This window comes from Onychomys torridus, chromosome 3 (assembly GCF_903995425.1).
Source record: "Onychomys torridus chromosome 3, mOncTor1.1, whole genome shotgun sequence".
In the NCBI taxonomy this organism is placed as follows: Eukaryota; Metazoa; Chordata; class Mammalia; order Rodentia; family Cricetidae; genus Onychomys; species Onychomys torridus.
In genome coordinates this window covers 12711831-12729732 of record NC_050445.1, presented here as the reverse complement: position 1 = coordinate 12729732, position 17902 = coordinate 12711831, and the positions used below count along the sequence as shown (strand labels likewise).

Here is a 17902-nt window from a genome sequence, read left to right as displayed (position 1 = left end):
ACAGGACCCACTCTTCACCAGGTAAGACATGAAGGACCCTTCTGAGTCAGGAGACACCCCGCTCTCTGATGTTTCTGGTAGCACATGCTCATGAAGGATAACCCCCTCTGAGGTGTCTCATGGCAGCTTGGTCTGTCTCTGGCTTCTGCTTACCAGGCACTGTTGTTTCTTTTTTGATGTCCATCCTTCCTTACATTCCTGCCAATGTGAGCTAACTGCCCTCTGGGAATTATTTTAAAAAAGCAGCCTCTCTGCTAGCTAGTTGTCCTGTGACTGGTGCGCTTTGTTCAGGTGGTCAAAACTCAGGGGACAGCTTCCCCCTTTGCTGGTACATAGTGGGGTGTCTATGGTGGGTATTACAGGACCAGTCTGGGAAAGCCAGGGACAAGTTTTGTGGGTATCGAAGGCACGGGAAAGAGAAGCAGAGAGTTAATAGCCTTCTCGGTGATACGAGAGGAATGAAGGATGTTGCTTAAGTTCCTTTCCCAGCCTTCTAAAGCAAGCTGACTCACCAGGGGAGAAAGAGCGGCCTTTCCCTGTTATCTCAGACTTGTGGTTATCTTCAAGAGAAGTTTCTACTCTGGGCTTCAGTGTTTCTCACAGGCCTCTCAGGGAAACCAGCTTCACAGCCTTATGCCTGACTGCTGCTGCTGCGGCAGTTCCTGCCCCGATTTCCTTTCCTTTAATTGATTTGTTTAGCCAGTTAGTTATACTTAGAAATTCATTTTTCTTATTGTCACAATATACAATTTTAAAGCATTTCTAAAATTTTTGAGATTATAATTTGATTACAAATCTTTCCATATACTTTTCCCTACTCTCCTGCAAATTCATGACCTTTTTTCTCTATTATTGCATGCATATGTATTTGTATTATATTCCTAAATATAACCTGTTCAGGCCATGTAATGTTGCTTGTATGTATGTTTTAGGGCTGACCATTTGTCACTTAACAACAAATGGGTGTGCTCTTCCCCAGGGAACACCACCTTTCCCACTCCCGGCTTCCCTCAGTTGCCCATAATTCTTTGTGCAGAGCTGAGGACCCAGAGGCTTTTCTCCATCCAGTTCGGCATGTTTGCCAGTGTCCTCCTTGTTCGGCTCACATTTGGGCGGTCCTGTGGGTGAGACTTTATGGGTGTAGCTTCTGATATTACTAGGAGACACAATCTCATAGAAGACTTCCGAATCCTCTGGCTCGCACAGAATCTCTGCCTCCTCTTCCAAATGTTTCCCTAGTCTTAGATGTGGGGCTGTTTTGTAGATGTGTGCACTGGGACTGGGCTCCAGAACTTGGCCTTTTTTTATTAGTTGTGACTTTCTATAGTGGTCTCCGTCTGTTGTGAAAAGTTTCCCTGATGAAGGATGAGGAGTGGGTGCAAGGACAAATGTTTATGAACCATTGGTTGGGATTATGCTGGTTTAATAAATTAGTATTGTAAATTCTCTTCCAGGAACCATGATTTCACTAGTGCAGAGTAGTTAGGGAGGTTTCAAGTACCAGGCATTGTTCCCTATTGCCGAGCAGGTCTTAAGTCCAACTAGAGAGCTGTTGGTTACCACCAACGTGCTGCCACTGCACCTGTAGGGTTCTTGTGCCGTGCTGGTCGTTGATGTGACTCATAGGCATCACAGCTGGTAAGATTATTGGTTGCCTTCCTCCTCCGGAAGCTCGCACAGTGCCTTCTGGTATCACGAAAGCTGGTCCTCAGGAAGGGATGTTCAGATCAGTTCCAGCTCAGGGGTCTCTTGACCCTGTTTCTGAAGTAGATGGTGTCTTCAGCAATTGGGACTTACCTTCGACCTCTGGGGATGGAGGGTGGTAACCATGGACAACAGCAATAGGTTGTATGTTTTGGGAGTCTCTTAGATAGTTATGCCCAACAAATCAAAAAAGGGCTTCTACTGTCTGGTATTGAGGTCTTGTTAGGTGATCTTTGGCTATTTGAGGAAGCATTGTCAGCCCGGATGAGAAAATTTCATTAAAACTATATACGTATGTTTATACACAGAATTACATGGATCAGAGGTGTTTTTTTCACACACAGTTAACAGTATGATTCCTTGTGGTGTTTTCATACATCTTTATTGCCGTTTTACCACCTCCTCCTCTTGCATGTACCTCCCCCTTTCCTAAGGAGCCCCCACAGTCCCCAAAGCAAGATTAAAGTACAGGTGAGACCTTAGATGTGACAAAGAAACATGGTGCCCAAATGACTGATGGTGGAGAAACATTGCCTTAAAAGAAGAAAACTGCAGAGTACTAGGAGATTCTATCACCATTTCCAGTCATTCATGATTCAGTCCAGTGGCATTTAATGTTGATTGATTGATTGTATATATGCACATGGCCCCATGTAATGTTGGCCAGAGGTTAATATTGTCTTCTTCAGGTGTTGACTCTTCCTTTTTTTAAATTTTGGAGATTGTGTCCCACTGAACCTGTAGCTACAGAATCCAGCAGACTGACTGGCCAGGGAGCCCTCAGGATCCTCTTGTCCGACTCCTCAGTGCTGGGATTACAGGCACATGCCTCCATCTCTGGCGCTTTCAAATGGGTGCTGAGAGGATCCTTATGTGTCACAGGGAGCACTTTACTGTCTGAGCTGTCTTCCCAGCACCCTCAAATACCATTTAAAAACAAAAACAAGTCTGGGCATACCTTTAATCCTGGCAGTCAGAGCTATATAGGGAGACCCTGCCTCAACCAACCAACAAACAAACAAACACCAAACAAACAAATAAACAAACACCAAACAAGACTGAATGCAAGAGATGAAGACGAAGTAAGAAAGGGGTATAAAGCTAATTGTTTTTCTAGTTCTAACTCTGTCATGGGTTTTCATTTGGGGTGATGAATAAGTATTTGATTCTGGGAGAGCAATACCCGATGTGAAGTTCCATAGCTTTCTTTCCAAATGGCTATTTTAACTGTACAGAAGTTCATTGAAATGTAGTCTTAGGGTCTGGTTAATTTCAGCATTTTTTTGCAGTGTTTTTTTATAATGAAGTTGAAATATAAAAAAGAGACTATCTTTGTGTGGAAGGGTCCCTTTGGGCTTTACAGCTGGCAGGGAAATGATCTGCAAAAATACAAGAACGAAACTTGGAACAGCCTGATTTTGGTGCTGGACAAGAAGTTCTGGAGTCTGACACCAGATCCTTTACTTTATCCGTATTTGAGCACAGCACAATTTTGGGGAAAAGTTTTCTGGTAACAATTAACTCAGCCCTGTGAGTACAACAAGCTCAAGACAGGTTTACATTGACTCTCTTTACAAAGTACGTTGGCATCATCTGTAAGATGCATTCCTGTTGACTTAGGAACAATGTTCAAGATAAGGGTCTAGGGAGAATGGCTGAGGTAGATATAATGGCTGGCCCTAGGATACCATAGAAGTCACTTGGGCTGTTGTAAAGTACAAACGGCATCTCTCACTAGGATGAGTTGTATGGCCTGGAAGTCATGCTCAAGGGTTTAGAGGGAACGGATCTGGGGTAAGTAAAACAGAAATTCTGGGAGATATGGGCAGAGCCTGGCTCATCAGACAGCAAAGGGTCACCAGGTGGTAAGCTACATCCATTCCCAGCATCCCATCTCTTTCCTTTGAAGGAGGCCTGGGAGTTTAACTTTCCTGGATTCTCCAGTGTTTACTGTGTGCACAAGCATTTTTTACCATCTATATCTTGATTAGCTTTGCAGATTCCAGAAGGACAGTAAGGGCCTAAGGGAAGAAGGCCACGTTAGAGTATTTTATCCTCCTTCAAAGGATGATGCCTAAGACTCAGTATGACTAACCATTGGAATTTGGTGTCGTCAGCTGGATGCCTTTTGGGAGTCACTTACTGAAGTCATGGGTCCTGGTGGCCACCTTTCTTCCCTCTTTCTCACTCTTTCCTCCCTGGTCTCCCTGCTCTGCCACACCTTCCCCAAAGCGAAGTACTGAAAGCAAGAGGAGACCAACTCTTCCCTCCTCAACATTGTTCTCTTGCTGCCGTGACAGAAAGGCCAATACAGTTAGTGGTGTGGAATCCCGCCAGCAGCAATGAATTGTGATTGTTGCTGTTGTTCAATATGTCCCTGATAAAGTTCTTTGGCATGACACCCTCCTGTAGGAGGTAGAGGAATGCAAGGGGAGATGGGAAAGAGGGCGAATCCTCCAGCAACATTTGTTTTGTTGACAATGTCCTTTACCCCTTCAGGGTCAGCAATGAACGGCAGGATCCTGGACGGTGGCCCTGAAGCCTGAGTGCCTGTCTGTCAGGGTGACACATGTGGTTAAAGATGAATTTGAGAAAAGTAGCTGCTGCCTTCTGGAACGATGGAAAAGCAGGGCCATCATGAGATGGAAGCCATCCCAGTGGGCTGTCACTCCTACATTAAACTGTTGAAGATCAACAGGGAACATCTGGTCACCAACATCCGAAACACTCAGTGTCTGCTGGACAACTTGCTGAAGAATGGCTACTTCTCAGCTGAAGATGCAGAGATCGTGTGTGCTTGTCCCACCAAGCCTGACAAGGTACAGTTACTGACCTGGGTTTCCCCCATGTTGGACCAAATTTCCCACTGGGGTCTTTGTTTCTGTTGTTGCCATAACCCCTGCCTCAGCTTCTGTAGCACAGGGAGTATTGATTACAGGTGTACATCGACCCTGGGGTCTTCGGGATGTTTTCAGATTTGTGCCTCAGCCTATGTGTTACAGAAAAGATTGATTATAGATGTGCGCTCACACTGGGGTCTTGGTAGAACATAAATGAATGCCCCAAGTTTGAGCTTCCTGCCCAGTTAGTTCACTTCTGTTTGAGGCTGGAACAAACCCTTCCATGTCAGCTCCCCCTGCTGTGTGTATCGATACCTAGGCAACTTTAAGTGGGCTTCAAATGAGTAGGTGAGGAAGAGCTTGACACCCAGTGCCTCCACACCCAAAGGGCACAGAGGCAAAGACTCGGGGTAGCCACCCACAAAGCCAGATTTAGAAATGACTGCCTCCCAAGGTGGGAACCCACTGAAGACTTTCCCACGCTATGAATGAGGAAGTAAAACAACCCTGGGTTTCCTAAGCTTGGGAGCATCATCTGAGAAATAAAAGAGTCCCGTAAGTCCCTGGATAGAAAAATGAAGCGCCTATTGGATGAGGTAGGGAGGGGCTAAGCGACACCCAAAGAACTTCTGGGGGGGGGCACAGCACACTGGGATCCTTTGGTTTCCTCTCTTGACCACCACCCCCCTTTTTTGGCTTTTTGAGACAGAATCCCCCTCTGTAGTCTAGGTGGAGTTGAAACTCTGATCCTCCTGCCTCAAGCTCCCAAGCTCTGGGACTTTGGTGTGTGCCATGATTGCTTTGCCTGTGTTTTTAATGAAAAGACCATTTTGAACATGTGATTTGATGGGAGTCTGTTACTCGACTGCAGAGTAGCTCAAATACGCTACTTCCTCTTGTCTGTAAGGTTGACTACCTCCTCTACCTCCTAGCACACTTGCCCCTGGATGGTAGACATGAGATTAGGAGGGAAAGCCAGAGATACTTGCTGGGCTCTTACTGCCTTGGGGTGAATTCTTGCTAAAGAGGCCCATTTTGCAGATTCTGTGCTGACTCTTATACTGGGTATGCAGGTGGTCAGGTTATTGCTACTGTGCTAGCACCCGCAGCCCTGAGCTGAGTGTACCCCAGGATCCTTTTGACAGGAGGATGCCCCTCACACCAGCTCATGCTCTTAATGTTCGTGCCATCCATAGGTCCGAAAAATTCTTGACCTGGTGCAGAGCAAAGGTGAAGAGGTGTCCGAGTTCTTCCTCTATGTGCTCCAGCAGCTCAAGGACGCTTATGTGGACCTCAGGCTGTGGTTATCAGAGGTCGGTTTCTCTCCTTCCCAGCTCATTCGGAGCAAAACCATCGTCAATACTGACCCAGGTAGGAGTCAGCCCACGAGGGACTACAGGCAAGGGTATGAGGGAAGGCATTGAGCTCACCCTTGGGGCTTACACTGAGCATCTATGACTCAAGGTGCTCACCCTGGGAGCTAGAGGCTACACTGTTTTAGCTCAGCATATTTAGTTCTGATGTTTGAGGCCAGGCACAGATCCTCTGTAAATCGGATTTATGTCCAGCCTTGTCTTTTATAACCAAAAGTTTTGTCGTACAGTTTTGTTAGATCCTTATTAAAGAACCAAAGAAATGCTGGGCTAATTTCCCCTATACAAGCCTTTCAGTGGGGCCTGACTCTGCTATTCAAAGAGGACTGTGGCCTGCAGTGGGGCGGCAGAGCTGGCTGGCCTGGCCCTCAAGTGTGAGTGGCTTCTGTTTCTAGGGTTCAATGACAACATTGTGCAGAGGAACAAGGGAGGCCTGTCTCAGACACTTGACCTGGAGGGGCCTGCAGCCCTCCAGCTGGCTAAACCTGAAGCCAAGCAGAGGGAGGAAAGGCCTGACCCTCAAGCTCTGGGACACTGGCTCTTTGAGGTCCCCAGGGCTCCCGTTAAAGGAGTAAATGCCTTGGCTCAGAGCCTGGGCTGTTGGTTTGTTTGCTTGTGTGCTCTCTGTCCCAAGTCGCCCTGTTTAACGCATCTACTCCGTGTCCCCTCACCTGGTTGCTGGGAAACACTCCTCCCCGCTCCAGTGAGCAGGTACACCCAGCAGCTGCGACACCAACTAGGCCGGGACTCCAAGTTCATGATGTGCTACGCCCAAAAAGAGGACCTGCTGCTGGAGGAGACCTACATGGACACACTCATGGAGCTAGTGGGCTTCAACAACGAAAACCTGGGCAGCCTGGGAGGCCTGGACTGCCTGCTGGACCACAGCACCGGCATCCTCAACGAGCATGGCGAGACTGTCTTCGTGTTTGGGGATGCAGGAGTGGGCAAGTCCATGCTGCTGCAGCGGCTGCAGAGCCTCTGGGCGTCCGGCAGGCTGGCATCCACAGCCAAGTTCTTCTTCCACTTCCGCTGCCGCATGTTCAGCTGCTTCAAGGAGAGTGACACAATGAGTCTGCAGGACCTGCTCTTCAAGCACTTCTGCTATCCGGAGCAGGACCCGGAGGAGGTGTTTTCCTTCCTGCTACGCTTTCCCCACACCGCGCTCTTCACTTTCGATGGCCTGGATGAGCTGCACTCGGACTTTGACCTAAGCCGTGTGCCGGACAGCTGCTGCCCCTGGGAGCCGGCACACCCGTTGGTCCTACTGGCCAACCTTCTAAGTGGGAGGCTGCTCAAGGGAGCCGGCAAGCTGCTCACTGCCCGTACAGGCGTGGAGGTCCCCCGCCAGCTCCTGCGCAAAAAGGTGCTGCTCCGGGGCTTCTCCCCGGGCCACCTGCGCGCCTATGCCCGCAGGATGTTCCCCGAGCGCATAGCTCATGAGCATCTGCTGCAGCAGCTAGATGCCAACCCCAACCTCTGCAGCCTGTGCGCGGTGCCGCTCTTCTGCTGGATCATCTTCCGCTGCTTCCAGCATTTCCACACGGCCTTTGAGGGCTCCTCCCAGCTGCCAGACTGTGCCGTGACCCTAACCGATGTCTTCCTGCTGGTCACTGAGGTGCATTTGAACAGGACGCAACCCAGCAGCCTGGTGCAGCGCAATACCCGCAGCCCGGCAGAGACACTGCGTGCAGGCTGGCGCACGCTGCACGCACTGGGCCAGGTGGCGCACCAAGGCACCGACAAGAGTCTCTTTGTGTTCGGCCAGGAGGAGGTGCAGAAGTCGAAGCTGCAGGAGGGGGATCTGCAGCTGGGCTTCCTGCGGCCTCTGCCCGACGTGGGTCCTGAGCAGGGCCAGCAGTCCTATGAGTTTTTCCATCTCACGCTCCAGGCTTTCTTCACTGCCTTCTTCCTGGTGGCAGATGACAAAGTGGGCACCCGGGAGTTGTTGAGGTTCTTTCGAGAGTGGACGTCTCCTGGGGAGACATCAAGCACATCCTGTTATCCTTCCTTCTTCTCCTTTCAGTGCCTGGGTGGCGGTAGCCGGTTGGGCCCTGATCCTTTCAGGAACAAAGACCACTTCCAGTTCACCAACCTCTTTCTGTGCGGTCTGCTGGCCAAAGCCAGGCAGAAACTCCTTAGGCAGCTGGTGCCCAAGGCTACCCTGAGGAGGAAGCGCAAGGCCCTGTGGGCTCACCTGTTCGCCAGCCTGCGCTCCTACCTGAAGAGTCTGCCCCGAGTCCAGAGCGGAGGCTTTAATCAGGTGCATGCCATGCCCACATTCCTGTGGATGCTGCGCTGCATCTATGAGACACAGAGCCAGAAGGTGGGGCGCCTAGCCGCTAGGGGCATCAGTGCCGACTACCTCAAGCTGGCCTTCTGCAACGCTTGCTCTGCCGACTGCAGCGCCCTGTCTTTTGTCCTGCACCACTTCCATAGGCAGCTGGCCCTGGATCTGGACAACAACAACCTCAATGACTATGGAGTGCAGGAGCTGCAGCCTTGCTTCAGCCGCCTCACGGTTATCAGGTGAGGCTGCCAGCTGAAATGGATGAGGGGGACAGACAGATAAGCTTGGGGCCACAGGACTGGTAACATGGGTCAGGATTCTTGGTTCGCCCATTACACAGGGACTCAACCTTCCTGTCTGGGGGAGGGATAGGGGAGGCTTGGAGGAAAGTAAGTCCGTCAGGTGACCAGTTCAGCTTCAGCAGGGTGTTTTGTAACTAACTGTGTAATCTTGGGGAGCCCCGGGGGCAGGGCGGAGAGCTGTTATTGTCCTAGCGTGGCCAAGCCAGCAGCAGTGTGTACTGAAAGTGAGTGAAATGCTTTAGGATTGTAGCCCAGCCTAATTCTCTTTCTACTGTAAGGCAGGAGAAAATTGCTGTTGCCTTAGAACAATGGTGCACATCTAGGCAGATAGGAAGCCAGACACAGAGAAGTTAATGAACTGCTGCAGGCCCCACAGCTGAGATGCGGTGTGGCCAGAAGGGGAAGACCAGCCCTTGAAGATAAGTCTGACTGAGGCTCAGAATTTCTGCCACAGTTTGGCTCATTCAATTCTGCAGAACAGTGGGGATTTGGAGCTCAATCTCAGGCCTGGGAACCGGAGTGAAAAATCGTGTGTGGACTTGGGGTATATGAAGCTCAAGGTGCAGCCTAGAACCAAAAGCCAGCATCTGTCCTCTGGCTGTGAGTCAGCCATCTCCTTGGCGATCTCCACCCTGCCTTGCTCAGTGCCCGTTCTGGAGGGGGAACTCAGCAGCAGAATGGGATCCTGCCCTGTCTGGCTGTTCTCCACACCAGCAAAGGAAAAGGCAGCTTATGAGGAAAGCAGGAAAGCTTATGGTTGACCAGATGGAAGTATCTTGAGTTCCCTGAAGACATCAGGAAGGATTAATTGCAGTAAAGAGTTTGAGAAAACATCAAATCTTGGAAGTTTACAAATGTTATATCTCTCTGGAGCAAAGCCTAGGAGTAGACAATAAAGAATGGTACATTGTCTGTCTGATCAGAACCCAGGCTCTTTTTGTTTTACCTGGCTTCTACATCCTGACCCAATAGAGTTGCCCAAGATAGCTCCAGACAACTCCTTAGTATAGTAGCCAGAATCAATCCGAAGGACATGTCCTATTTTTTTTCTTCAATATTGGGGTTTGAACTGGAGGCATCATACATGTCATACAAGCACTCTACTATTGAACACGCCTAACAGTTTTAAAAAGCTGTTGCCAACAATACAACTTCTTAGCTTTCTTTAGGCAGGACTGAATTGGATGTGCCAAGCTGGAAGAGAGGAGGGGAGCCCAGGGGATTGTATTGGTAAGAACACACAGATACCGGAAGCTCCTGCCATGTCAGGATTGAATGAAAACAATGAAAAAGGGAGGTCATGGCTGCTCCCAGGTATGGTAGAGAAGAAGGTTCATTGTAGATGTGAGGGAAAGCATAGCCTGAGGCAGAAACATCTGGGAGAGTCCAGAGTGGACATGACCAGCAGATCAAGCCAGGCCGTGTGAGGAGGGAAGTGAGGAGAGCCAGGAGACCAAAAGGCCAGGAGGGCAACAATGGTGAAAACGTACTAGCATAGCCAAAATGGCCAAATTACATAAGGAAGAACAGCTAGGGGAAGAGCTGGAAAGTTCAGGGCAGGGGCAGGGTAAGCCAGCCAGGAGGACCCTCTCACTGGTAGGGACTAAAGGATGCTGGGAGGACCAGGCAGCCAGGGTTCACTTTGATATGCATCTCAGCCCTGGGTCCCAGGTTTGAGACCTAATAAAGATGGCTGTGCAATGTGTACCTTGTAGACCAGGCTGGCCTCGAACTCACAGAGATCCACCTGGCTCTGCCTCTTGAGTGCTGGGATTACAGGCATGCGCCACCACTGCCTGGCTGCCCTTATCTTTTTGATGTGGCTTAATAACGAAGCTTTTTCTGTTCTCTCTCTTTTTTTTTTTATTATGTGTTTTAATTTTATACATCAGCCATGGGTTCCCCTGTCCTCCCCCCTCCCGCCTCCACCCCCACCTTCCCCTCAGCCCCTCCCCTCCATTCCCATGTCCTCCAGGACCAAGACACCCCTGAGGATTCATTTAAACCTGGTGGATTCAGGCAGGTCCTGTCCCCTCCTTCCAGACTGAGCATGTGTCTCTGTGTAAGCCCAAGGTTCCAAACAGCCAGCTCATGCACCAAGGACAGGTCCCAGTCCCACAGCCTGGGTGCCTCCCAAACAGATCAAGCTATTCAACTGTCTCACTTATCCAGAGGGCCTGATCTAGCTAGGGGCTCCAAAGCCGTTGGTTCATCATTCATGTGCTTTCTTTCGATTGGATATTTGTCCCTGTGCTTTTTGCAATCTTGGATTCAACAATTCATGCTCTTGCAGTCCCTCCTCTTTCTCGACTGTTGGACACCTGGAGCTCTACCTAGGGCCTGACTGAGGATCTCTGCATCCACTTCCATCAGTTATTGGATGAGAGTTCCAGCATGACCATTAGGGTGTTTGGCCATCTGATCAGCAGACTAGGTCAGATCAGGCTTTCTCTCAACCATTGCCAGCAGTCTATAGAGGATGTATCATTGTGGATTTCTGGGGACCTCCCCAGCACTCTGCCTATTCCTGTTCTCATGTGGTCTGCATTTATCATGGTCTGTTATTCCTTGTTCTCCCTTTCTGTTCTTGATCCAGCTGGGATCTCCTGTTCCCCTAAGCTTTCTTTCCCTCAAATCTTGCCCTTCATTACTCCCACTGTCGTCCAAGTTGTTCATGTGGATCTCATTCATTTCTCTGTCATTGGGTGATCCCTGGGTCTTTCCTACGGTCCCGTTTTCTAGGTAGCCTCCCTGGAGTTGTGTAGCAGTCTAGTCATCTTTGTTTTACATCTACTATCCTCCTATGAGTGAGTACATACCATGTTTGTCCTTCTGAGTCTGGGTTACCTCACTCAGGATGATTTTTTCTAGATCCATCCATTTGCCTGCAAACCTCATGATGTCATTGTTTTTCTCTGCTGAGTAGTACTCCATTGTGTATATGTACCATATTTTTTTTATCCATTCTTCAGTTGAAGGGCATCTAGGTTGTTTCTAGGTTCTGGCTAATACAAACAATGCTGATATGAACATAGCTGAGCAAATGCCCTTGTGGTATGATTGAGCATTCCTTGGGTATATGCCCAAGAGTGCTATAGCTGGGTCTTGGGGGAGATGGATTCCCAATTTTCTAAGGAAGCGCCATATTGATTTCCAAAGTGGCTGTACAAGCTTGCATTCCCACCAGCAGTGGAGGAGAGTTCACCTTGCTCCACATCATCTCCAGCATAAGCTGTCTTCTGTGCTTTTGATCTTAGCCACTCTGACAGGTGTAAGGTGGTATCTCAGAGTCATTTTGATTTGCATTTCCCGGATAATTAGGGATGTTGAGCAATTCCTTAAATGTCTTTCAGCCATTTAAACTTCCTCTGTGGAGAATTCTCTGTTTAGTTCTATAGCCCATTTCTTAATTGGACTGTTGGGCATTTTGATGTCTAATTTCTTGAGTTCTTTATATATTCTGGATATCAGCCCTCTGTCAGATGTGGGGTTGGTGAAGACCTTTTCCCATTCTGTAGGCTGTCACTTTATCTTGTTGACCTTGCCCTTTGCTCTACAGAAGCTTCTCAGTTTCAACAGGTGCCATTGATTGATTGTTTCTCTCAGTGTCTGTGCTACTGGTGTTATATTTAGAAAGTGATCTCCAGTGCCAATGCATTCAAGAGTACTTCCTACTTTCTCTACTATCAGGTTCAGAGTAACTGGATTTATGTTGAGGTCTTTGATCCACTTGGACTTAAGTTTTGTGCACAGTGACAGATATGGATCTATTTGCAGCCTTCTACACATTGACATCCAGTTATGCCAACACCATTTGTTGAAGATGCTTTCTCTTTTCCATTGTACATTTTTGGCTTCTTTGTCAAAAATTATATGTTCATAGGTGTGCAGGCTAATGTCAGTGTCTTCAATTCGATTCCATTGGTCCACATGTCGGTTTTTATGCCAGTACCAAGCTGCTTTTATTACGGTAGCTCTATAGTAGAGCTTGAGGTCGGGGATCGTGATGCCTCCAGAGGTTGTTTTATTGTACAGGATTCTTTTGGCTATCCTGGGTTTTTTGTTTTTCCATATGAAGTTGAGTATTATTCTTTCCAGATCTGTGAAGAATTGTGTTGGTAATTTGATGGGGATTGTGTTGAGTCTGTAGATTGCTTTTGGTAAGATCGCCATTTTTACTATGTTAATCCTGCCTATCCATGAGCATGGGAGATCTTTCCATTTTCTGACATCTTCAATTTCCGTTTTCAGGGACTTAAAGTTCTTGTCATATAGGTCCTTCACATGCTTAGTTAGAGTAACCCCAAGGTATTTTATATCATTTGCGGCTATTGTAAAGGGTGATGTATCTCTGATTTCCTTCTCAGGCTGTTTGTCTACTGTATATAGAAGGGCTACTGATTTTTTAGTGTTAATCTTGTATCCTGCTATGTTGCTGAAGGTTTTTATTAGCTGTATCAGTTCCTTGGTTGAATTTTTGGGTTTACTCATGTATACTATCATGTCATCTGCAAATAGGGAGAGCTTGACTTCTTCCTTTCCAATTTGTATCCCCTTAATCTCTTTGTGTTGTCTTATAGCTCTGGCTAGAACTTCAAGTACTATATTGAATAAGTATGGGGAGAGGGGACAGCCTTGCCTTGTTTCTGAGTTTAGTGTTATTGCTTTGAGTTTCTCTCCATTTAATTTGATGTTGGCTGTTGGCTTGCTGTAGATTGCCTTTATTATGTTTAGGTATGTTCCCTGTATTCCTGGTCGCTCCAAGACCTTTATCATGAAGGGTGTTGGATTTTGTCAAATGCCCTTTCTGCATCTAGTGAGATGATCATGTGGTTTTTTTCTTTGAGTTTGTTTATATGGTGTATTACATTGATGGACTTTCGTATGTTGAACCACCCTTGCATCCCTGGGATGAAGCCTACTTGATCATGGTGGATAATTGTTTTGATGTGTTCTTGGAGTCTGTTCACCAGAATTTTATTGAGTATTTTTGCATCAATGTTCATGAGGGAAATCGGTCTGTAGTTCTTTTTCTTTCTTGCATCTTTGTTTGGTTTGGGAATCAAGGTAATTGTAGCCTCATAGAAGGAGTTTGGTAATATACTTTGTGCTTCTATTGTGTGGAACAATTTAAAGAGTATTGGTATTAAGTCTTCTTTGAAGATCTGGTAGAATTCTTCAGTGAAACCATCAGGTCCAGGGCTTTTTTTTGGTTGGGAGACTTTTAATGACTGATTCTATTTCCTTAGGGGTTATTGGACTATTTAAATGGTTTATCTGGTCTTGATTTAACTTAGGTATGTGGTACCTATCCAGAAAATTATCCATTTCCTTTAAATTTTCCAGTTTTGTGGAGTAGAGGTTTTTGAAGTATGACCTGATGATTCTCTGGATTTCCTCATTGTCTGTTGTTATGTTCCCCTTTTCATTTCTGATTTTGTTAATTTGGATGCTCTCTCTCTGTCTTTTGGTTAGTTTGGATAAGGGCTTGTCTATCTTGTTGATCTTCTCAAAGAACCAACTCGTTGTTTCATTAATCCTTTGAATTGTTCTCTTTATTTCTATTTTATTAATTTCAGCTCTCAATTTGATAATTTCCTGGCGTCTGTTCCTCCTGGGAGACTTTGCTTCTTCCTGTTCAAGGGCTTTCAGGTGTGGTGTGCTGTCAAGTCACTAGCGTGAGATTTCTCCAGCTTCTTTATGTGGGCATTCAGTGCTATGAATTTCCCTCTTAGCACTGCTTTCATAGTATCCCATAAGTTTGGGCATGTGGTGTATTCATTTTCATTGATCTCTAGGAAGTCTTTAATTTCTTTATTTCTTCCTTAACCCATTGGTGATTCAGTTGAGCATTATTCAGTTTCCATGAGATTGTAGGATTTCTGTAGTTTTTTTCTGTTGTTGAAATCTAACTTTAAACCATGGTGATCTGATAGAACACAGGAGGTTATTCCAGTTGTTTTGTATCTGTTGAGATTTGCTTTGTGGCCAAGTATGTGGTCGATTTTAGAGAAGGTTCCATGGGGTGCTGAGAAGAAGGTATATTCTTTTTTGTTTGGGTGGAATGTTCTGTAGATATCGATTAAGTCCATTTGAGCCATAACACCAGTTAAGTCCATTATATCTCTGTTAAGTTTCAATTTGGCCGGTCTGTCCAGAGGTGAAAGTGGGGTGTTGAAGTCTCCCACTATTAATGTGTGGGGTTTTATATGTGATTTGAGCTTTAGTAATGTTTCTTTTACATATGTGGGTGCCCTTGTGTTTGGGGCATAAAGGTTCAGAATTGAGACTTCATCTTGGTGGATCTTTCCTGCGATGAGTATGTAATGTCCTTCATCATCTCTTTTGATTGATTTTAGTTTGAAGTCTATTTTGGTGGATATTAGGATGGCTACACCAGCTTTCTTCTTAAGACCATTTGATTGGAAAGTCTTTTCCCAGCCTTTTATTCTTAGGAGGTGTCTGTCTTTGAGTTTGAGGTGTGTTTCTTATATGCAGCAGAAAGATGGGTCCTGTTTTTGTATCCATTCTGTTAGTCTGTGTCTTTTTATAGGTGAATTAAGTCCATTGATATTAAGGGATATTAATGACCAGTGATTGTTCATTCCTGTTGTTATTTTTATTTTTTGGTGGTAGTGTGTGTGTACTTCTCCTCTTTGGGGTTTGCTGCTGTGGTGTTATCTATTGCCTGTGTTTTCATGAGTGTATCTGCCTTCCTTAGGTTGGAATTTTCCTTCTAGTGCTTTCTGTAGGGCTGGGTTTATGGATAAGTATTGTTTAAATCTGGTTTTGTCTTGGAAGGTCTTGTTCACTCCATCTATGATGACTGAAAGTTTTGCTGGGTATATTAGTCTAGGCTGGCATCCATGGCCTCTTAGTGTCTGCATTATATCTGTCCAGGTCCTTCTGGCTTTCAAAGTCTCCATTGAGAAATTGGGTGTTATTCTGATGGGTTTGCCTTTATAAGTCACTTGGCCTTTTTCCTTTGCTGCCCTTAATATTCTTTCTTTATTCTGTAAGTTTAGTTGTTTAATTATTATGTGGCGAGGGGACTTTTTTGGGGGGTCTAGTATGTTTGGTGTTCTATAGGCTTCTTGTATCTTCATAGGCATTTCCTTCTTTAAGTTGGTAAAGTTTTCTTCTATGATCTTGTTAAATATATTTTCTGTGCCTTTGAGTTGGTATTCTTCTCCTTCCTCTATCCCTATTATTTGTAGGTTTGGTCTTTTCATGGTGTCCCAAATTTCTTGTACATTTTGGGTCATGACTTTGTTGGTTTTAGTGTTTTCTTTGACTGATGAATCTATTTCTTCTGCCGTATCTTCAACACCAGAAGTCCTCTCTTCCATCTCTTGCATTCTGTTGGTTATACTTGCATCTGAAGTTCCTGTTTGTTTACTCAGATTTTCTATTTCCAGCATTCCTTCTGCTAGTGTCTTGTTCATTGTTTCTATTTCCCTCTTCAGGTCTTGGACTGTCTCCCTTGCTTTTTCATGATTTTCTTTCAAGGACTTACTGTTTTCTTCTGCTGTAATTTTCTTTCCTCTAGTTTTTTATAGTGTTCTTCCCATTTTTTGTTTGTCTGTTCCTCTACTTTATTTTTGATTTCTTCTATATAAGGCTCTAGCCTCTTCATGATGTTACTTATAAAGTTGTTTTCTTCTTCTTCCATTCCGTGATGTTCAGGTCTAGCTGTTGGAGAAGGGCTAGGTTCTGGTGATGCTGTATTGCTCTTTATTTTGTTGTACGTACTTCTGCCTTGACGTCTGCCCAACTCCTCTTGGGTTCGTTCTTGGTCTTATCAGTGTACTTGGTCCAGAGAGAGCTGACAGATTTAGGGAGCCTTTCTCTGGTCCAGATGGAAGCTCTGGGCCAGATGGGAGTGCTGGTCCAGATGAGAGTGCTGGCCGGATAGGAGCTGGGGGGGCTGGACTCTGAGTCTCGGGAAGTCCCTGGGGTCTCCTTATTTTGTCCAGATGGGAGCTCCTCTTGTCCAGATGGGAGTTCCTCTGGTCTCTGGTCCAGATGGGAGTTCCAGGGCAGGATGGAAGCTGGGGGCTGGTCTCTGAGTCTCAGGAAGTGGCTGGGGTCTCCGGCAGATGGGTGTGGGGGCAGGGTGTGGAGACTGCAGGGTCTGCCTGCAGTCTTGGAAAAGGGGAGCCTTCCCGCAGGGCCCGCCAATTGGCCAGAAACTGGGGCCAAGTTGGTCAGGTCCTCCCAGGATGGCCTGTGTCCAGCGGTGAGACCCAGGGGCAGTTGCCTCTCTGGCTATAACCCCAGGCACTCACCTCTGGTCCAGATGGGAGTTTCTGGGCAGATGGGAGCTGGGGGTTGGTCTCTGAGTCTCAGGAAGTGGCTGGGGGCTCTGGCAGATCTCTGTTCTCTTTTTAATTGCCATGGATGTCACCTTTGTGGTCAAACCTAGTCTGTGGCTTGCGCTTGTAAATCAAGTTTTATTGGACTGCTGCCATACCTGTCATTTACTTCTCTGTTGTTTCACACTGTATGGTTGAGCATGTATGCTTGGCCTGGCACAGCTTCACCATTTTCCAGCTGGTCTTAGTGTAAAAAGTCTGCTCACGCCCCACCCCCACCCTCAATCCCGTCCCCTTTTGGGAGTCCTGCTCTGACCTTGTCTCTCAACTGCTTCCTTTCTTCAAGGTCAAGGAAGCTTGTTACAAGATTGCTTGGGGTAGAAAGAGAAAAAGAAAACAGGGAGAGGGGGGAGGAGAGAAAAGAAGGCTATTGGTAGCTCAGTGGCACACTTGCCTAGCATGCTGCAAGCCCCGGGTTCTACCCCTGGAGATTTTTGTTGTTGTTGTTTGTTTGTTTGTTTTGTTTAATTTAATTTAATTTAATTTAATTTAATTTAATTTTTTTGAGACAGGGTTTCTCTGTAGCTTTGGAGCCTGTCCTGGACTATCTCTGTAGACCAGGCTGGCCTCGAACTCACAGAGATCCACCTGCCTCTGCCTCCCGAGTGCTGGGATTACAGGCGTGCACCACCACCACCCGGCAACCCCTGGAGATTTGTATGCATTATTTACCCAATAAATACATTCACACATGCACATTTTGCTCATGAGAAGCTATTCTGCTGGTTCAGAAATTTTTCTAGAGAATTTTTCAGTCTGTGGCTGGCCCTTGACCTACAGGGAACTAGTCCCAGAGGCCCTGTTTTCCTGTTCTTCTGTATGCCCGTTCCCTGCCTGGCCTGCACAGGCAGCATTTGCATGGAGAGAAGCTGGAGGGGGTTGCTGCCAAGACCCACCCTTTCCCAGAAAGCTATTGGTTTCTCTTGAGATTTCTAACACGGAACTGCTTCAAAAGAGCACTTTCCGTGGGTGGCAGGATGTCAGGCTTCCTCCTGCATTTGAGATGGGTCAGTTCTAG

The 17902-nt window shown here is 46.7% G+C and overlaps 1 protein-coding gene across 3 annotated transcripts in view; it reads left to right on the top strand.

Annotated features, from left to right (window-relative positions):
• The window catches only part of Nod1 (nucleotide binding oligomerization domain containing 1), a 56323-nt gene that overhangs the window by 25926 nt on the left and 12495 nt on the right, over window positions 1-17902 (top strand). For 2 of the 3 annotated variants that reach the window (XM_036182628.1, XM_036182630.1), the window contains exons 2-4: window positions 4204-4523; window positions 5741-5915; window positions 6622-8446. In XM_036182628.1, coding sequence (XP_036038521.1) covers window positions 4323-4523; window positions 5741-5915; window positions 6622-8446 — 2201 coding nt within the window. In that variant the 5' untranslated portion in view covers window positions 4204-4322. Of the gene's footprint in view, window position 1; window positions 22-4203; window positions 4524-5740; window positions 5916-6621; window positions 8447-17902 lie in introns of those variants that run through there. The other variant, XM_036182629.1, reaches the window with a different exon arrangement.